General features: G+C 38.4%; 1 protein-coding gene across 3 annotated transcripts in view; it reads left to right on the forward strand.

Moving 5' to 3' along the window:
- LOC121522737 (FERM, ARHGEF and pleckstrin domain-containing protein 1) overlaps nt 1-18,463 on the forward strand; it is a 117,330-nt gene that overhangs the window by 79,353 nt on the left and 19,514 nt on the right. For 2 of the 3 annotated variants that reach the window (XM_041807368.1, XM_041807370.1), the window contains 3 exons: nt 9,104-9,294; nt 12,670-12,759; nt 16,374-16,507. In XM_041807368.1, the coding sequence (XP_041663302.1) occupies nt 9,104-9,294; nt 12,670-12,759; nt 16,374-16,507 (415 nt within the window). The remainder of the gene's footprint in view (nt 1-9,103; nt 9,295-12,669; nt 12,760-16,373; nt 16,508-18,463) is intronic. The other variant, XM_041807369.1, reaches the window with a different exon arrangement.

The raw sequence follows: 18,463 nt of genomic DNA on the forward strand, positions 1-18,463 counted from the left end.
GGGAAAGAAAAGCTGTGTTGTTGGTGGCAGATTATGTCTGTAAAAGGGCAGCTCAAATCTCCACACTTCATGTTCAAGAATTTTTCTTAAAGCTCCTGTGAGGAACTTTCAGCTTTTACCAATTTCCATTTGCCATGATGGAAATTACCGGAACTTTACAATAATGTCAGTTTATTTCATGAGAAAGGTTCGATGGAGAGAAATGAATCACACTGCCTTAATTGCACAAAACTGTTGGCGATTTTTAAGTTTTTTTTTGCAATTTAGACAGTGTGAATGCATCCACACAAAGAGTTAATGATTCCCACTTGGTATCCAAATGCCCAAAACAAAGTAGTCTCGCTGCTGACCAAAGACCTCAGATACCCACCGTTGCAGACCACTACATTGAGATGTTGCCTTTGTCAGAATGGTAATACACACTAAAACTTTAAGAATAATTTGAATACAACTTCTGGTTAGGGTTTGGGTAAGAGTTTAGGTAAACTTAAAAACTAAAACTCAAAACCTCAGAACTTAATTATAGAATTTTAAGTAAAGAAGACATAACAGTCTGCTTACAGGAAAAAAGAAAACACTCTAACGTAGCTTAAACTAAAGGTAACATAACTACATAGGTAATGTAGATACATAACTAATGTAGCTAAAGCAATAGCAAACAAAGCTGAATTAGCTATGTTAGATTATGCTACATTTACTAAAGCTAGACCCAGTTTAGAGGTATTTTGTGAACTTTGGCTCGCTTTGACCTGTTAGCTTTACCTAAAGCGAATGTAGCTACATTGGCTTACATAGTAATGTTAACTACGTGTCTAGCATACGTAACGTAGCTACATAACTAACTTAGCTAAAGCAAAAGCAAACAAAGCTAGATTAGCTATGTTAGATTATGCTACATTGACTAAAGCTAGACCCAGTTTAGAGGTAGTTGTGCGAGCTTTGGCAAGCTTTAACCTGCTAGCTTTACATAAAGCTAATATAGCTATGTTGGCTTACGTAGTTATGTTAACTACGTGTCTAGCATAAGTAACGTAGCTACATAACTAACTTAGCTAAAGCAAACAAAGCTATGTTAGATTATGCTACATTTGCTAAAGTTAGACCCATTTTAGAGGTAGTTGTGCAAACTGTGATTCACTTTAACGTTTTAGCTTTAGCTTAAAGTAAATTGGCTACATTGGCTTACGTAGAAACATTAACTATGTGTCCAGCATAGGTAATGTAGCTACATAACTAACGTAGCTAACACAAACATATACCGAGATACATTAGTTATGATAGATTATGCTCCTGTTAATTATAACTACCCCAATACTTTGAATATTAAAGCAGTGTTTTTAAAAATATCATATTATTACCTCCGCCAAGGAGGTTATGTGATCAGCAGGGTTTGTCGGTTAGTTTGTTAGTTTGTTAGCAACATAACTCAAAAAGTTATAGACGGATTTTGATGAAATTTTCAGGAAATGTCAGAAATGGCATAAGGAAGAACTGATTAGATTTTGTGACTGATCCGGATCACCGTATGGATCCAGGAATTTTTTAAAGGATTCTCTACTATTGAGAGGTAGGGTTAATGGCAGAGGTCTGCGCTTTCCGAGTGCTTTTCTAGTTTTTCATGTAGAACAAAGAACTCAAAATGCATACCCTTTGTTGTTGGCCTCAATTACTTATGCAGGTCTTATATTGACATCAGTATTCATTTCAGACCATTTCATTACTTTTTAAAAATTCCTCACAGGAGCTTTAACCCACACACAGCACTTTAAAACTCAACATCTTTCTCAAATGGCCCAGACAAAATGAAATCTATGAAAGATTTTCTTGTTTATTGCATAGAGGGTGAAATTAGAGAGAAACACACGTGCCATGTCAGAATTTAACATTGAATATCTGTCTAAGAAAAGATAGAGAATAAATGTTCCTGTTTATGCTGGAATGCTCAGAAGAAGTTGCACTTTTTCTCACTTTTTTTTTTTCTCACTTTTTTTTTTTTTACATTGATCAGACATTTAGAACAAAACCTACGTAACTTTGAATTCTTGGTTGAGTGTCTGTCAGTTGCCTTAAAGGAGGGAAGCACACATTGCATTTCATTGTAAATATGTTGTGTTTTTTAATTAGGTTAATGGAATTGTTTTCGAGGACTGCTAAGCCTGAAGAGGTCTGTGGATGTGTAATTGTGGCAGTGATTGTTGACTTTGTAGCCATGTTTTTGAGATAATCCTGTCGTCTTGTTTGATTTATCGACTCTCATCGTGCAGCATCTGGCTTATGATTGCTGTGAGAGTAGTAATAGCGTTTTAAGTATTAAGCGCCACAGTAGAAACTAATTAAAACCCTGCAAATACCAGTTTGAACATCTGATTGGTTTATAAATATTGTTTACAGTATGTTCTTCTCCTTGCTGCTTGATCCAGAGACTTCCGCCATGTTTTTCTACACAGATGAGGAGCTACTAATAAAACTTTAGTGTTTTTATTCAAATAGTGGTGTTGCATTAGAAGGAGGAGCAGTGTGTTGGTCAGGCTGAGGTGATGCGCTCATTGCAGTGTTTTTTTTTTTGTTTTTTTTTAATCCACTTCCACAAGAGTTTATGGCTCTCATGCTCAATATTGACGCCCTCCATCTACACTTGACTCTTGTTCGAGGCTATCACTGGCTCTAATTTGGTATCGAGCTCCAACAGCTGTGTAATCAAGAAGACCATTAGTTTCCCGAGACTGCAAAGTTTTCAGTCTTCCTAACAACTGGCACTGCACTTTTCTCAGTTTTCTTTTGCACTTCACTTCTTGTGTTTATTTGTGTTTAAAAAAAAAAATTGATCACATTTCTGTTCTTTGTGTTCTTTTACTTTAAGCACTCATCTGTCAAGCATGAAACTGTCATTTCTCTTCTGTTTTGTTTTCTTTTCTTCCAGCTGTGACTGCTGCATGTAAACCCATCCTCTGTCGCTCACTTCTGTCTGTGTGGTGGAAAGATTACCTGTTTCTGGGTTCCCTCCTCTGCACTGATCCCGCTAAGAGTTTATTTATTCCAGAGCAGACAGAAAATCAGGCTGAAGATGACAGGAGCTTGGGAATATGCAGGAAAATAGATGCAGGTTATACTAACTGGGTGTGTGTGAGTGCTGTATGTGTGAAAGGCAGTTTAAGGGCAAGCCCTCAAAGCACAGTCTCCCCCGGCTCATCCATCACTGTCAGCTGGTGCTTTTAAGTACTCACAGACATGTTTAACATCGAGTTTTTAAAGGATAGAGGTAGTTACATTTGGTAGCTTCGTTAATGCAAGGATGTAGTTTTTTTGCAGTTTAAATCTTTAATTATTGTTTTATACAAAATGATTTAAAGTCTGACTTTTTAGCTTACCTCAGACCAAGATGCACAAGTGTAATTAAAAATCATGTTTACTATGCCAAATGTCCAATCTGCTTTATGCTGCTGAGTATGAACTAGTTTGTGTTGGATTGTTCTGATATTGCACCAATCCAGCATTTTTAGCTTTGTTACCAAATTCCATGGTACCCGAAGTGGGGGTCAGGACCCCCTGGGGGGTCTCGAGACACTGAGAGGGGTTTGCGAGATGTCTTCAAAAAACAAAGAATATTTTTAATTGTTTTTAAATTGTATTTTTTGCCCAGTTTTGTGGAAATATATCCATACAATCGGTTTAATTTGAAATAAAACCATGGTCATCTGATGAGATTAATGCTGAAATCAAAGTAATGTTTACAAAATCCTTAAAATATACGTAGATCTGCACATCAGTGTTAATTTTATCAACTAAAACTCTGACTTAAAAAGTTTGTCAACAGCCTTTTCCATAAGAAAGACTAGACTAAGACTAGCCAAAAATAGATCTTTGATGGCTAAAACGGACAAAAATATAATGTAGTTTTCGTCGGACACTCAAAATCCATGATATTTCTTCACTGTGGGTAAATCTGTCAAAATTTAATGCATCTGTAGCTATTTTGCCTCTCAGCTGTAGAAAGCAGGGACCCCAGGTTTGACAGAGTGCATAGAACACACTACTATGATTTGGTACCAGATTCAGGCAAGAAAATAAATGCTTAGACTTAAAGTAAAGACTAAAATGTGAGGACTTTCAATAGACTAAAGCTAGACTAAAATGTTTTTGAGTTTTAGTCTAGTTTTAGTCTATTGAAAACTAGACAATTCCGTTTTAGTCACTAAAATGGGACCTCTTATTTGGTACCCTCTGTGGTAATGTAGAAATATGGTGGTTCAGGATGGTGTGGTCCGTGGAGGGCAAGCTTCCTTCTGTGTGAATAAAAGACTAGTTTTAAGTTGATGAAAACAGTTATTTTTATATATCCAAAGGACTAAACACAGTTTAAACCAAACTTTGTTTCCTGCCAAAATGACCAGCGGTCATCAAGAATTTCATCTATTTAGAACTACTCCCATCTGTTACCAATAGATGGGACCAATAATCTGCATTTAAGAACCATAAAACATTAAAACAGAAATGCTGTGATTCATCTCCATGCATGCACTAAAGCGACACTGGAATCACTTTTTTATTTCCAAATCGGACTATAATGACAATAATTGAGACAGTAGAAACATAGTCACCAGTGTTTTCCTTAAACACATGCAGGCAGTTTAGCTTCCCATAAGCACCGTTAGCTCTAAGTTAGCTCGTTAGCACATTAGCTGCTAACTTTGCAGTTTGCAACAGCCAAATACCATCGTCCACTGACAACTTGGCACTTCGTTAAAACCCTGCATTACAAATGAAAATTGAGTCGTACCATCAATTGTTCCATACAAGTCCTCATAAACTGATGATCTCAACTGTAACCTTCTCTAAAACAGCAAAATCCAATCATCTTGATTTCTTTGGAGTATTCCCAAAGAAAAATAAACGCGTCCACCGTGGATAGTGCAGTAGGGCCCTCCTCTCAATGATCGCTCTTCCCACAGTGCTGCTGATGATTAGCCAGGACGCCCCGAGCATGAACACCTTTCTGCAGGGAAGTGAGATTGTGGTCTTGCAATCAGCCCTTATGATCCATGCATTTCTACAGTTCCACTTCATCTAAAAATTGGTCAAAGGTAGATTTACTTACTCATCAAAGTACGTTAGAACTCAGTGCTCGGCCCTGACCATTGTCATTGTCCTGGCTGCTGCACTGGTGTTTATGCTGCTCAGCTATCTGTAGTTCCCTTTGGTTCAGCTTCTTTATTACCTGGAGCAGAAAATTGTATTCAGACATACTTAGATATAATTTACTCAATTTTTACCAAATATACTAGGCTAAATCCTTCTGAATATTATACACTGTACCTTAAGTAGTAGAACTAAAGAAAAATGAGTACTTCCATGGTTTCTTTACAGGCTTGAAGATTTATTCATAGATATGCAAGGAATAAATCTTATCTGTTATAGTTGAATGTTTCAGCATGCCTCAATTCTTTGCTTATCGAACACAGCTGTGACAGTTTTATTCCATAAATTGGCAGCCCTGTCAGCAAGTTGGAAATTGGAAAAAGAAATGGAGAAAAAGTTTAGAAATGTCAGGAGATGGAGACCAATTTTGGAATCTCTGGGCAGGATTTCCTTTTTGTGAGGTGTTTAAGACTACAATGTAAAGGCTGTTCTTTCTGTTATTCCCAGAGTAGTCCTGTTCATCTGATGGGTCTGTATATGAGTAAGTGATTCAGCACGCAGCAGTCACTTTAAGCCTGAAGAAGAAACTAATTTAAAGGATAAATTATAATGGATTTATCATGTTTTGTTTGCTGCACTTTGAATAAGATATCTGTTCACAAAGTCAAATAATCATAATAATGATAACAACATGGGATGGGAGCTGGAGTTCTGTTGTTGACAACACTGAGCGTTGAAATCTGTATTCAGCAAAGCCTGCTGATGCGTGATCAGTCGATACAGCTCGGACTACAAATGTACTACAAACAGAAACCAGAACATTTCACATGGTGAAAAATCACCACCCCTGTGTACGGATTCTACATGTGTAGAATCTGTAAATAGAGATTGGATAGATGCAGAATAAGTAATAAGTTGCAGCTGGGCACAGCATTGTTCTTGTTTTGCAGCTTGTTGTTAGAACAACATTCGGCCGTGTGTTTGCTTTCTGAATCCTGAAAAATATCAGTGAGAAAACATCCAAAGCTGCCTGGTATAGATTAGCTCAGCACAATGAAATCAAACAGAATCATGTTTGTTTGTGGGGATCACTGCAACATGAGGGAACCCTCTGGTGTACAAAGCTCTCCCATATAGCTGGAATTAAAGTGCATCACACTGGGTCATTCTGAGGAGACAGAAAACACCTTTCTATATGGTTTAGTGATTTAACTCTTATCCACCGTGTGTCAGAGTGTTTAAAGTCCTAGAGCATGGTTGAGATTTTGGTATGTGTTTTCCACCACATGTGTTTCCAATGCATGCTGTTGAACCAGGACTGAGGTGTTACACATCATGCTGATCTGGTCTCTCTGCTCTCAGACAGTTCTCCATGTCTCTTGTCTTCATAAATTAGTTTGACATTATAAATAAAGTTATATAAGCACAGATCTTAAGAATAAGGAAATCAGTAGAACCTGAGCACATACAGTGTCTATAAAAAAATGTCACCCTCCTTGGATGTTTGGCCCTTTCTTGGATTTTATAAATCAGTCATAGTCAATATAATTTGGCTTGACAATGAAAAATGCAACAAAAAAACAATTTAATGTCCAAGTGAAACAGATTTCTGCAAAGTGATGTCATGTTTTTGATGCATTCATTCTCCCCTTTAGCTTTACAAGCCTTCCAGGGCCAGCTACTGAGAAGCATCCCCACAGTAGGATGCTGCCACCACCGTGCTTCACAGTGAGGATGGTGTGTTTAGTGTTTTAGAGAAAAAAGATTTCTCAAAAGTAATGTCAATAAAACAAAAATATATTATGTATAGTAAGTGATTGCTTAAATATTCAACCCCTTTAAAGTGACTGGCATAATTCAACAGAGGTCCAGACAGCTTTTGCTATTAGTCTTACAATTCGTGAAATGGGGATCACCTGAGTGCAGCGAGTGTGTCTCAAGGGATTGTAGTATAAAGACACCTGTGTCTGGAAGTCCAGTCATTGGTTAATCAGTTTTCCTGGCTATCATTACACCGTCAAGACAAAAGAACACTCCAAACAACTCAAAGTAAGGTTGTTGAAAAGTATAAGTCAGGGGATGGATAAAAAAAATTACAAGACACTGATCATTCCCTTGAATCAGTTAGATCAATCATCAAGAAATGGAAAGAATATTGCACATGTGTACATCTGCCTAGATACAGCCATCCTCACAAACTGAGTGACTGTGCAAGAAGGAGACTAGTGAGAGAGTCCACCAAGACACCTTTGGCTACTCTGAAGGAGTTACAAGATTCAGCAGCTGAGATGGGAGAGACTCTGCATACAAACACAGCCTGGGTTCTTGACCTCCAAAAGCTTTATGGGAGAGTGGCAAAGAGAAAGACACTGTTGAAGAAAACTCAAATTAAACCTGGACCAGAGTTTGTCAAAAAGCATGTGGGAGACTCCATGGTCAAGAGGGAGAGAGTTCTTTTGTCTGGTGAGACATAAATTGAGCTTTTTGGCCATCAGACAAGACACCAAACACTACACATCACCACAAACACACCATCCTCACTGTGAAGCATGGTGGTGGCAGCATTATGCTGTGGGGATGCTACTCAGCAGACAGTCCTGGAAGGCTTGTAAAGGTAGAGGGGAAAAGGAATGCGTCAGAAAGCATGACATTGCTTTGACATTTAGAGGCCAAATTATATTTGACCATGATTGATTTAAAAATCAATAACAGGGTAGAACATCCAAGGTTGTCAATACTTTTCATAAGAACTGTTTAAAATCAGTATGTCCTTTTAAAACTAATGATATTCCCTCATAACCAGCTGACTTTTTCAGACAGCTGTCAAATTGGGTGTTCATTCAAAACATTTTCTCACATTCACTGAGAGCTTTTATATATTTACCTATAGAAAAGGCAGAGAAAATGCATGAATTCATTTGTTTGCTTCACTTTTTCAGTTTCTCACCTTGCTTTGACCTTTTTCTTTTGCTGCTTTTCCAAAGATTTATTTTCATTTAACCATGTACATCTGTGTTATTTTAAAGTCAATAAAGATGACCTCTTTGAAGTGAGATCTTCTGAATCTTCTTTCTGACACCCCAGTAGGTGCTATTTATAGAAACTAGATTTGTCCTTTATTTCTCCCTGTAGTTCTGCAGTGTTTGCTGGTGAATGTGGGTCTGTGTGCTCTCATTTGTTGCAGTCTTGTATTTTCCTCCTCGTTCTCCCTCCACAGTTTTGTTGCACTGTTTGATTTTCTGTGCATGTTCTCATTCTTGTGTTTGTGTCGGCACTCTGGAGGACAGCAGAGAGAGGTGGGAAAGTTTCAGCTTAAACATAGTAAGTAAGCTCAGTGGACATGTTCAGAGTAGATGATGTTCCTCTTGATCATCCTGCTTCAGCTCCAGTATTGATTGACGTGGCATGAAGGATGCTGCAAGAGCTGTCTGGACTGTAGAGTGAGTCATGGCTGATGTTTTACTTCCTGAAGGCAGCAGAGGAAGACTCTGATTCTGGTTCAGAATGTTTGTTTTACTCAATAGGATGTTGAATTTAACAGACTTGACCTTATATGTTTGATATAGTGTGTTGAGCTTCTCAACGTGATATTTGCCAGGGAAGATGATTAACTGAATGCTGGAAAGTTCAATCAATTTTAAAATGTCACTGTCTTTGAAATTTGACATTTATGTAGAGGTGTGAGTAATTAAATGTTCATTGTTTATTAATCTGACAGTTATTTTCTCTGTATCTTAATTAAATGTTTAGTCCTGGAAATGCCAGGAAGTACAAAAAGTCTGTTTTGACCACCAGTAGTTAAAAAAACAAAATGAAATCATATTAATTCATGAAAAGTGCCAAAATATCTAAACTTCAAGTAAGGAAAACAGTTATTAAGATGATTCCTCTAGATTTGGGTCTTTAATTCCATTTTCAAATACTCACTTTCCCTCATTTTCTCTCCTTTCTTGGGTGGCTGTTGCAGCAGGAGTGGTAGCAAACAGCCCTCGCCTCTCTGCGTCCTCGGGTCACTCCCACGGGATGGTCAACGGTCAGAAGTCGCTCGAGCTGTGCAGCCACAGTCCAGACGGCCGCCAGCCTTCCCCTCTGACAAGCCCGCTGCTCAACGATGCCGGCAGCGTTCGCACGGATGATGAAGACGAGGTTCGGAGGAAGGTCTGTGATTCCATAAGCAATCTTAAAAACATAATTACTTTATTTAGTTTCTTGTTTTATAAGTTGTGTTTTTTAAACCTGTTTTACAAAGAGTTTGGACCTAGAAGTTCTCTTTAGAGGCTGTAAAGCTGGGTAATTTTTTAATTAACATTGTATTGGATTTTTTTTTGAGGACATGAAATAATTACAGGAAAAACTGTGAGGAAAATTACTCCAGTGCTTGTCTTGTATCAAGGGTAAACGAGAAGAAAAACTAGAAATGGGACACCAAGGACAAAATGAATAAAAACAGGAAAAATCCACAAGGATTCTGTGGAAAAAATATACAGACTAAATATAATTGAAGAAAAACAGAAGAATTTCAACATTAGATAATTACAGGCTGAGCTGTGTCGATATTTATTCCACGGCTTGTATGTAGGGCTGCACACTTTATAGAATTTACATCACAATACCAATTTTGTCCTTCCCACAACCAAAGAAACATGATTGACAGTGATTATCTACATATTAATTTTGTTAAGATAAGAAAAGATAAAACAAGATAAGATAAGATGACATAAGATAAGATGGGAAAGGAAAGGAAAGGATAAAATAAGATATGACAAAACGAGCCAAGACAAGACAAATTAAGATTAGATAAACCCAATAGTCCCTGAGGGGAAATTTGCCTTGAGCTGTAGTGTACTCAGGCCTGCCCCCAGAATTAGCCGGGTCCCTGAAAACCCCAGTGAATGGACCCTCCTCGCTTGTGATTTATTGATGATACCAATAAATACCAGTTGGATTGGTAGCGTTGGTGCTAGCATCCTGGCTAACAGTTCCTTTGTTTTGAAGCTGAAAAGAGTGTTTTGTGGTTATTATTGGGTTCTGAAGGGCAAATGGTTCATTATTGACACTTTTTGACCCCTTTTATCACAGTTTATCCCAATTTTACCAAATATGTTTCCCTATTAATTCCACGTATGCCTCTTTTTTTTTAGCAGTTTCTGCCCATTCTGTTTTTTGCTACTTTGAACCCTTATCACTACTTAATTTCACTATTTTTCCCACTTTTTAGCTGCTTTTCACCATTTTCTGCCCATTTTCATCTTGTGTAACCCACTTTGCCAATTTTCACTTTAATTTTACTATTATTCTATGATTTTCCCTTATTGTTGCTTTAGTTCCTTCCAGTTTGTTCTCTGGTTTAGCTATGAGGTCTGACATTACTTTACTGGTGTAGTCCGTGTGCCCATCCACATGGTTAACATTACAAATAAAGAGGTAATTCTGTTTTAAGAAAAGGGGTTTAGATTTGGGAAAAGGCTGTATTCTACTACAGCTTAGATAGATAACATTCATTTTTGGAGCCTTTGATTTTGCAAACCTCCACGAGCCCCCCGTTTGGCTGGGCCCCAGAAAGCTCCCCCCTTTATTCCCTCGTATGGGCGGCCTTGAGCATACTGAACAAAGCTCAAATACACAGGGAGAAGCAACTGTTCATATGACAAGGTCCAAACATTCTAAATAAATGGTCTAGAAATCTGATATGAATTGCACAAGAGCATAAAAATGTATCAAGCATTAATAAAATAAATACTAGAGCTCAGGTATTCTATAGTTTAAAAATACACAGAAAAATACATCCAATAAAATGATTTTACTCATAACAGGCTAAAATAGCTGCCACACTGAATGCACACATAGAAGCAGGAGAAATATTGTTCTGTTGCAGCCTGATGCTACGGTCGTTGAAATGATTTTTTATGCCATTAATCTGAACTCAGTACTCCGTCATAACAAAGTGAAAACAGAATTTAAGATTTTTTTGCAAACTAATTAAGAATAGAAAACTGAAATGCCACATTTATGTAAGTATTCAGATGCTTTGTTAAAACACCTGAAATTTGGCTCAGGTTCCTCCCATTTCTCCCAGTCTTTGCTGAGATGTTTCCACATCTTTATTGGAATCCACCTGTGGTACCTTGAATTGATTGGACATGATTTGGAAAGTTACACCTCTCTATAGAAGGTCTCACAGCTGAGAATGCATATCAGAGCAAAAACCAAGCCATGAGGTCAGAGGAACTGTCTGCAACTCAGAGACTGGATTGTTGCAAGGCACAGATCAACCAAGACTCTTTAAAGAGCTGAGGAGGAGGGTCTTAGTAAGAGAGACTGAGAACCCCTCACTGATAGGTCTTTCAGACCGGCAGGCTTCGTGTCTGTACCAGTCCCGAACCAAACATGGAACTGGCCGGAAACCGAAAACAAAATGGTTTGGAACCTGAAAAGTTGGTTCACAGCTGGAACCAAAACATAACTGGTTCTTCCTTGTGAACCGTGACATCATCAGTAGACATGTCATATTCTAGGCTGTTAAGACGACGGTCTGCTGAGGAGACGAAATGTTTGGTTGCGATCTGGCCATCGGCACAATTCCAGGTGAAGCTGGAAGAGCAAGTTATATGAGGAAGACATGGCGAAGACTGGGTTCACCCAAATGCCCAGGCAAAATAATTAAGAAACTAAAGAAACTAAAGAAGGGGTACCAGGACAGTAAGAAAGACTTGGTGAATCCCACTTTGGTCCCACTTTGGTTCTGCTTAAACTGGTGTGAACGCAGGCTGGTTGGCTAGAAAGCACCAAGGTTCTGAGACTCCAGAACCAGGACTGTGTCTGTCTGAAAGGACTATGACTGAGGTCGGGAGGTCCTGTGTGGAGATGGGACAAAGTTACAGAAGGATAACCATCACCACAGCGCTCCACAGATCTGGGCAGAGATAGAAGACCACTCAGTGCAAAAATTTAGAGGTTTTTTTTTGCAAACTCCACACAGGCTTTCAAGTGTTCTGTTCTGCAGTGTGTTGCTTTTATATTTACAGGCCCCATAGCCTGATGGGGGTAGGTAATATTCTTGAAATCCCTCCCTACATATTTTACATGAATATGGGTATTGTGGATCATTGCTGGGTCATGTTTGGCTGATTGTTGGGGCTGCAAAATGCCTGGTCAGATGTATTTATTTTTTAAAGATTTATCTTTTGGGGGCTTTTTGCCTTTATTCCAGAAATAAGAAGAGGTATGAGAGAATTGGGAACGACATACAGTGAAAGATCCACAGGCCAGACTTGAACCCGGGCCGCTGTGTACTTGGGGTGCAACCTAACCAGTAGGCTATCTGCGCCCCTTGCCTGATTGGATCAGAACAAACAGCAGCTCAAAAAAACAGTTTATCTGTGTAAATGGGAAACCTGGAGATTAAAAAAAGAAGACAAATGAAAAACTGTGTGTATTTTCAAACGATAACAGTTGGAGCACCACACACAAGTTTATCTTTCTCACAGTTGAAGGTTTTTTCTCACTCTCTCCTCTCTCTGTGTTTCTTTGCAGAGGTTTCCCACAGACCGGGCCTACTTCATCGCCAAGGAGCTGCTGACCACGGAGAGGACTTACGTGAAGGACTTGGAGGTGGTCACTGTGGTAAGAACATCAGAATTCGCCCACCAAAAAGCTGCTTCTCTGTTTGTTTTCCCCCTGCACTGTCCTCTGGGGAGAAAACATTGATTATTCCGGTTAGCTGCTCCGTCGCAGAGCACCCGCCAAAACACAGAGTCAGGCAGTAACACAGGGATATTCTGGCAGATGCGATTTAATTTTTTATTCATTCCCGCACCCGCGCTCTGAAAATCATTTATCCGTCTCACTTGCGGCTTTGAATACTAAACTGTGTTTGTGTTTAAAGAGATCAAATTATCTGTATGCATCCGATTCTCTATTTCAGCCGTTGGATTTTGCTGTCTGGGTACAAGCATATGGAGCTTTTTATTCCACAATATCAGAAAGGAAATGTAGCAGAAAACAGGATATTAAACATGATGCAAGAGGAGGATGTTCCTCCAAAGCCTGCAGTTGTCCAACCGGGCACAAGCATGCAGAGCAAATGCATCACTCTGAAGCTTTTCTTGTCTTGTAATTTTCAAAGCGGCCTTTCTTGCATCTCATAAATATTTGGGTTGGCTCTTACCCTCGTTTTTTTTCCCAGCTGCTTGTACTCTCCCTCCCTCTCTCTCTCTTTTTCTAACCACCACTCCACACATTTGTTGGTCAGTGTTGCTGCTTGGGATGAAGTCATCAGAACAACAGCTGCCTCTTCCTCTCAAATCCTTCCTCCTAAAACTCTCGCCCCCTCTCCCATCACGTCACTAAGATAAAGCTCTCCTTAGTCGGCAACAAGCAGCTTCAATCTAACTTAATGGAAGAAAGTGTTAAGAATGATTGGCTATCGATTCGTCCATTCATCCTCCAGCAATTAAAGGATTTATAGGACGTCACTAGACCACAGAACAGCAGCGAGACACTGAGATGAAGGGCTTGTGGTAGCATCCTGGGAAAAAAAGAAATCAGCATTAACACAGCATTGATCAGAGCTCTACAAGCCTGCGCTGCATGCCTGTACAAGCTGGAGACCAGAAAATCAGGAACTTGAGTCACCTGATGTCATGGAGAGGCAACCAATGCACTGCAGGATAATACTTTTACACTTTTAAAGTTAAAGGGGGCTTTTTGTGGTTCTTTTATTTGTTCTGACTGGAAAATTGTCCAAAATCTTTGTGAAATATCATTATTTGAAGTTATGACTCATATGTTTCTTTCTCCTGTAAAAAGCTCCACACTGTGACTTTCAGAGCAGTTATTAAAGAGAAATTCAGGTACTAAGCTCTGTTTGAAAACTTCTTGGGATAGCGTTGTAACAGACAAAGAACCATGTTTCCCTCTGAGCTTTGCTGCATTTTCATCAGTGTTAATTTTGGCAGCTATTTTTAATTGTAGTCTTAGTCTTTAGATGAAATGCCTTTAAGTTTTAGTCACATTTTAGTCATTTCTACCCTTTTTAGTTTTAGTCTAGTTTTAGCCGATGAAAACTCAAAAACATTTTTGTCTTTACTTTAAGTCTAAACATTTATTTTTTTGCCTAAATCTGGTACCAAGTCACGGTACTGTTCTATGCACTGTATCAAACCTGCGGTCTCTGCTTTCTACAGCCGACAGGCAGAATAGCTACAGCTGCATTGTTTTTTAGAAGATTTACCCACAATGGAGAAATATCACAGATTTTGAATGTCTGACGAAAACTACATTACATTTTAGTCTAGTTTTAGTCATCTTGACAGCAACTAAACCTACTTTTTGTCAGTTTTAGTCATCACAGATCTGTTTTTGTTAGTCTTAGTCTAGTTGTTGTCATGTATAAAAAGGCTGTTAATGATCATATTTAGTCATAGTTTTAGTTGACAAAATTAACGCTGTTTTTTGTTTCCTTTTTATTGAGATCCTACTGCTCAAACCAGAATATAGGTGATACCACATTTTGCCCGTCCTCCCCTCTCAAATAAGGTTTTCTGGGTCAACACAACAACTGATTTCATCTCAGTTTTTTTGTCACTTAAATAGTTAAATAAGTTTAAGATCCAAACTGTGTCCATCATTTACTTACAGTAGAGCCTGTCTAAAGGTCACTCACAGTTCAGTCTCTAAGATCCCATTTATACGATTCATTAACAGCGATTATATCTGTTTTGGACATTCGGTTACAACTTGGTAATGAGGTTTGCACTAATTTTGGAATTTTGCCTTTATCTGCTATATTGATGTTTAAAAAATCCTTTTATCAAGTACCATTTTTTGATTATGATATAAAAATTAGGGCTGGGAAATTAATCGCAAAGTAGATTAATCACAGTTTGACCTGCTGCAATTTTCAATCGCAGAAGGTACAATATTTCTTTAACCTGAAATTTGTGTCAAAATACCAATTTAAAACTATTTTTTTTGCAGCAGCAGCAGAGATATTGTGCTTTATATAGCAATCATTCAAGTGCCATTTTTTAGAATACCCTACAAAATCCTATGTTCTTCATTTTTGTATGTTTTTCTTATTAAATAGGAGAATGACATAACAGTCATGATTTCCTTCAATGCATCAATAATTTCCAGTATGAATCAAAATCATAACAAAACATTTGTTTTTCAAAACTGTTCAACCCTTGTTGTGTTGGTTATAACACAATGATTTGTAAATGATTTATTGCTTGTGTTTGTTGGAAAATATGATGAACTTAAGAAGTAATCGCATATTAAATTGCAATCGCAATATTGGGGGAAAAAAATTGCAACTAGATTTTTTTCTGAAATCGTTCAGCCCTAATAAAAATACAGTTTTGGACCCTAAACTTCAGAAAACAACTGCAGCGGATTTTGGTCTGTTGGTCTGTGACTGTGACTATCACCAGTGGCCTCTCTCAAACAGCATATAGGGATCGCAAGCCACATTAAGAGAGCCAGGACAATTATGTGTGGACTGTGTGATTAAAGTGTAGTTATTTGGTATGTATTTCATAATTGGGGCAGATATTATGAGACTATTCTTCATTCTGCTCCTATTCATTCAAAGTGGAAGATTTTATGTTGGATATGAATTATTTTGTTTTATTGAATGAAATAAATAAATAATGATGCGTTACTCAAATAACCGCTAACTTAAACATGCATGATATGGCAACCAGAGACCGTAAACACATGAATGTAGTCCTAATGGCATCCCCTGTTGGTCTCTATAAAGGTGTTGTGAAGCCCAAACAAAGTGCAGTGGTCTGATTTGTTTGTTTATAGCAGCAGGTAAAGAAGTGGACTGAGGCACGTTTAAGCCTTGTGGTAAAATGTTACAAGAAACCCACCCTAATGATGTAGTTTATGATAAATCTGGGCCTGAATTTGATCAAAATTGTTGCGTTATAAGAAAAAAATCAAAATTTCATACAGCGTTATTGCAGTAACACTAGCTACAGAGATGTGAGCATGTTTATTTCTGATGTAAGGTGTTCTAATAAAGAATCTAAAAGCTTTTTCAGACAGTCTCTAGTGGACAGTCAAGTAGCTGAACTTTTGACATACTCACATTAGCTTCACTTTGCTGCTTGATTGTCTCTTGAAACCTGCTGTGCATGATCTCATAGAGCTGTGCTGTTAGTAGTCCAAACAAAATGTGATGTCTTGTTTACACCTTGTTTTAATCATGTGTGTTGTTGTGCTCTCAGTCTTTTCAGAGCGCTGTGGGACAGGATGAAGCGACTCCAGACTCCTTAAAGAACACCGTCCTGTCCACGTTTGAGCCGCTGCATAAGTTCCACACAGGTTTTCTCAGGGAGGTGGAGCAGAGGCTCGCACTGTGGTGAGACTTCCAAATTAAAGAATTTCTCTGCAGGGATCAGATACACGATGAGTGATGAGCTGGTTCAGTTTTAGTCCAATCTATCATAACTCTACCCTCATTTCTGATGAGTCTTATTGGCATTTAGTCTTTAGGGGGCGACCCGGTCCTATCTCCTGACCCGAGGAGCTGTTGTCTCCATGGCAACAGTCATACTGCACCCCAGCCGGCCTTTTCTTGCCTGTGGGTTTGTGCTGTCTGATCTCCTTAATGATGTTGGGCTTTATCTTACATACAACACACACACACATACATGGAGACAGTGAAGCATAAAGCCTGTCATTATTTACGGCTATTAACTGCAGACGTTTACAGTAGCATTTTAATTTCAGAGCCTGTCATCATCATTACTTTTAATTAAAGCTCAAAGTGAGTCTTCATATTAAAGCTCAGAGTGATTTTACAGCCAGCTCTGCTGATAAGAACCACATTCAAATGTGAATGTAAATTATCCAGTACATACGTGTCTCCTCTTTAGATTTGCATATTCAAATGTTATGTAGAAATGTACCTTTGTTGTTGTGACCAGGATTAGAAAGCTCTTCGTCACACATTAGAAAACTTTTACCTACTGGATATGTTTCCCCGGAGGGATTTTTAAATGCCGGACAAAATTAGTAAAGATCCTGAAAGAATCCAGTAACGCCAGCTCACTTCTACTCTATGCATGGGGAAAGTCACGCTCAAGGGAGACACCTGCTGGTGGAAGTGATTTTTAAAGTTTAAGAGGAGATGTGCAACTTCAGAAGAGGAAAGGCAGCTTTATTTGTAAAGCATATCATACACTGGGATAATTCAAAGTGATTTGCAAAGCAAATAAAACATTAAAGCCCCTGTGTGGAGTTATTGCGTGTTAAAAATTAACAGGGATCCCCTTATGACAAAGCAAACAAGACCATCAGGAAGAAGGCAGGTGCATAGAAGACAGGAAATTAAGTTCAAAGAGGGCTAAAATATAAAAAAAATAAACATACAAAAGACAATGTCATCATTTCTTTTTACTGACAGTTCATTTAATAAACAGATGACACCAAAAGATGATACAAAAGATTAAAATCTATTGACATTCAGTGCCTATAAAAAGTATTCACCCCACTGGATATTTTACCATTTTATTAATTTTATAAATCAATCAATATAATTTTGCTTTTTTGACAAAAAAAAAATACCCCCAAAAAACCTTTTAATTGTCAAATTGAAAACAGATTTCTTCAAAGTAACGTCAGTTAAATAATTAAGAGGTAAAATAAGTGACTGCATAAATATTCACCCCCTTTAATTCAGTATTTAGTAGATGCACCTTTGGCTGCGATCACAGCACTGAGTCTGTGTGGATAGGTTTCAGTCAGGCTTTTACATCTGGACACTGCAATTTTACTCCATTCTTCTTTGAAAAACTGCTCAAGCTCTGTCAGGTTGCACATAGATCTAGCATGAACAGCCCTTTTCAAGTCTGGCCACAAATTCTCTATTGAATTGAGGTCTGGGCTTTGACTCGGCTACTCCAGAACATTCACCTTGTTGTCTTTAAACCATTTCTGTGTAGCTTTTGCTGTCTGCTTCGGGTCACTGTCTTGTTGGAAAATAAATCCCCCCCCCCCCCCCACGCTGTAGTTCTCGAGTCTGAATAAGACTGTCCTCCAGGATTTTCCTTTATCTGCCACATTCATTTTCCCCTCTACCTTTACAAGTCTTCCAGAGCTGACAGCTGAGATGCATCCCCACAGCATGATGCTGCCACCACTGTGCTTCTGATGGCCAAAAAGCATCATTCTAGTCTCGCCAGACCAAAGAACTTTCTCCTTCTTGACAATGGGGTCTCCCTCGTGCTTTTTGGTGAACTCTTGTCCAGATTTAATCTGAGTTTTTTTCAGCAGTGGCTTTCTCTTTGCCACTCTCTTATAAAGCTTTGACTGG

Source organism: Cheilinus undulatus, linkage group 15 (genome assembly GCF_018320785.1).
Source record: "Cheilinus undulatus linkage group 15, ASM1832078v1, whole genome shotgun sequence".
Classification (NCBI taxonomy): domain Eukaryota; kingdom Metazoa; phylum Chordata; class Actinopteri; order Labriformes; family Labridae; genus Cheilinus; species Cheilinus undulatus.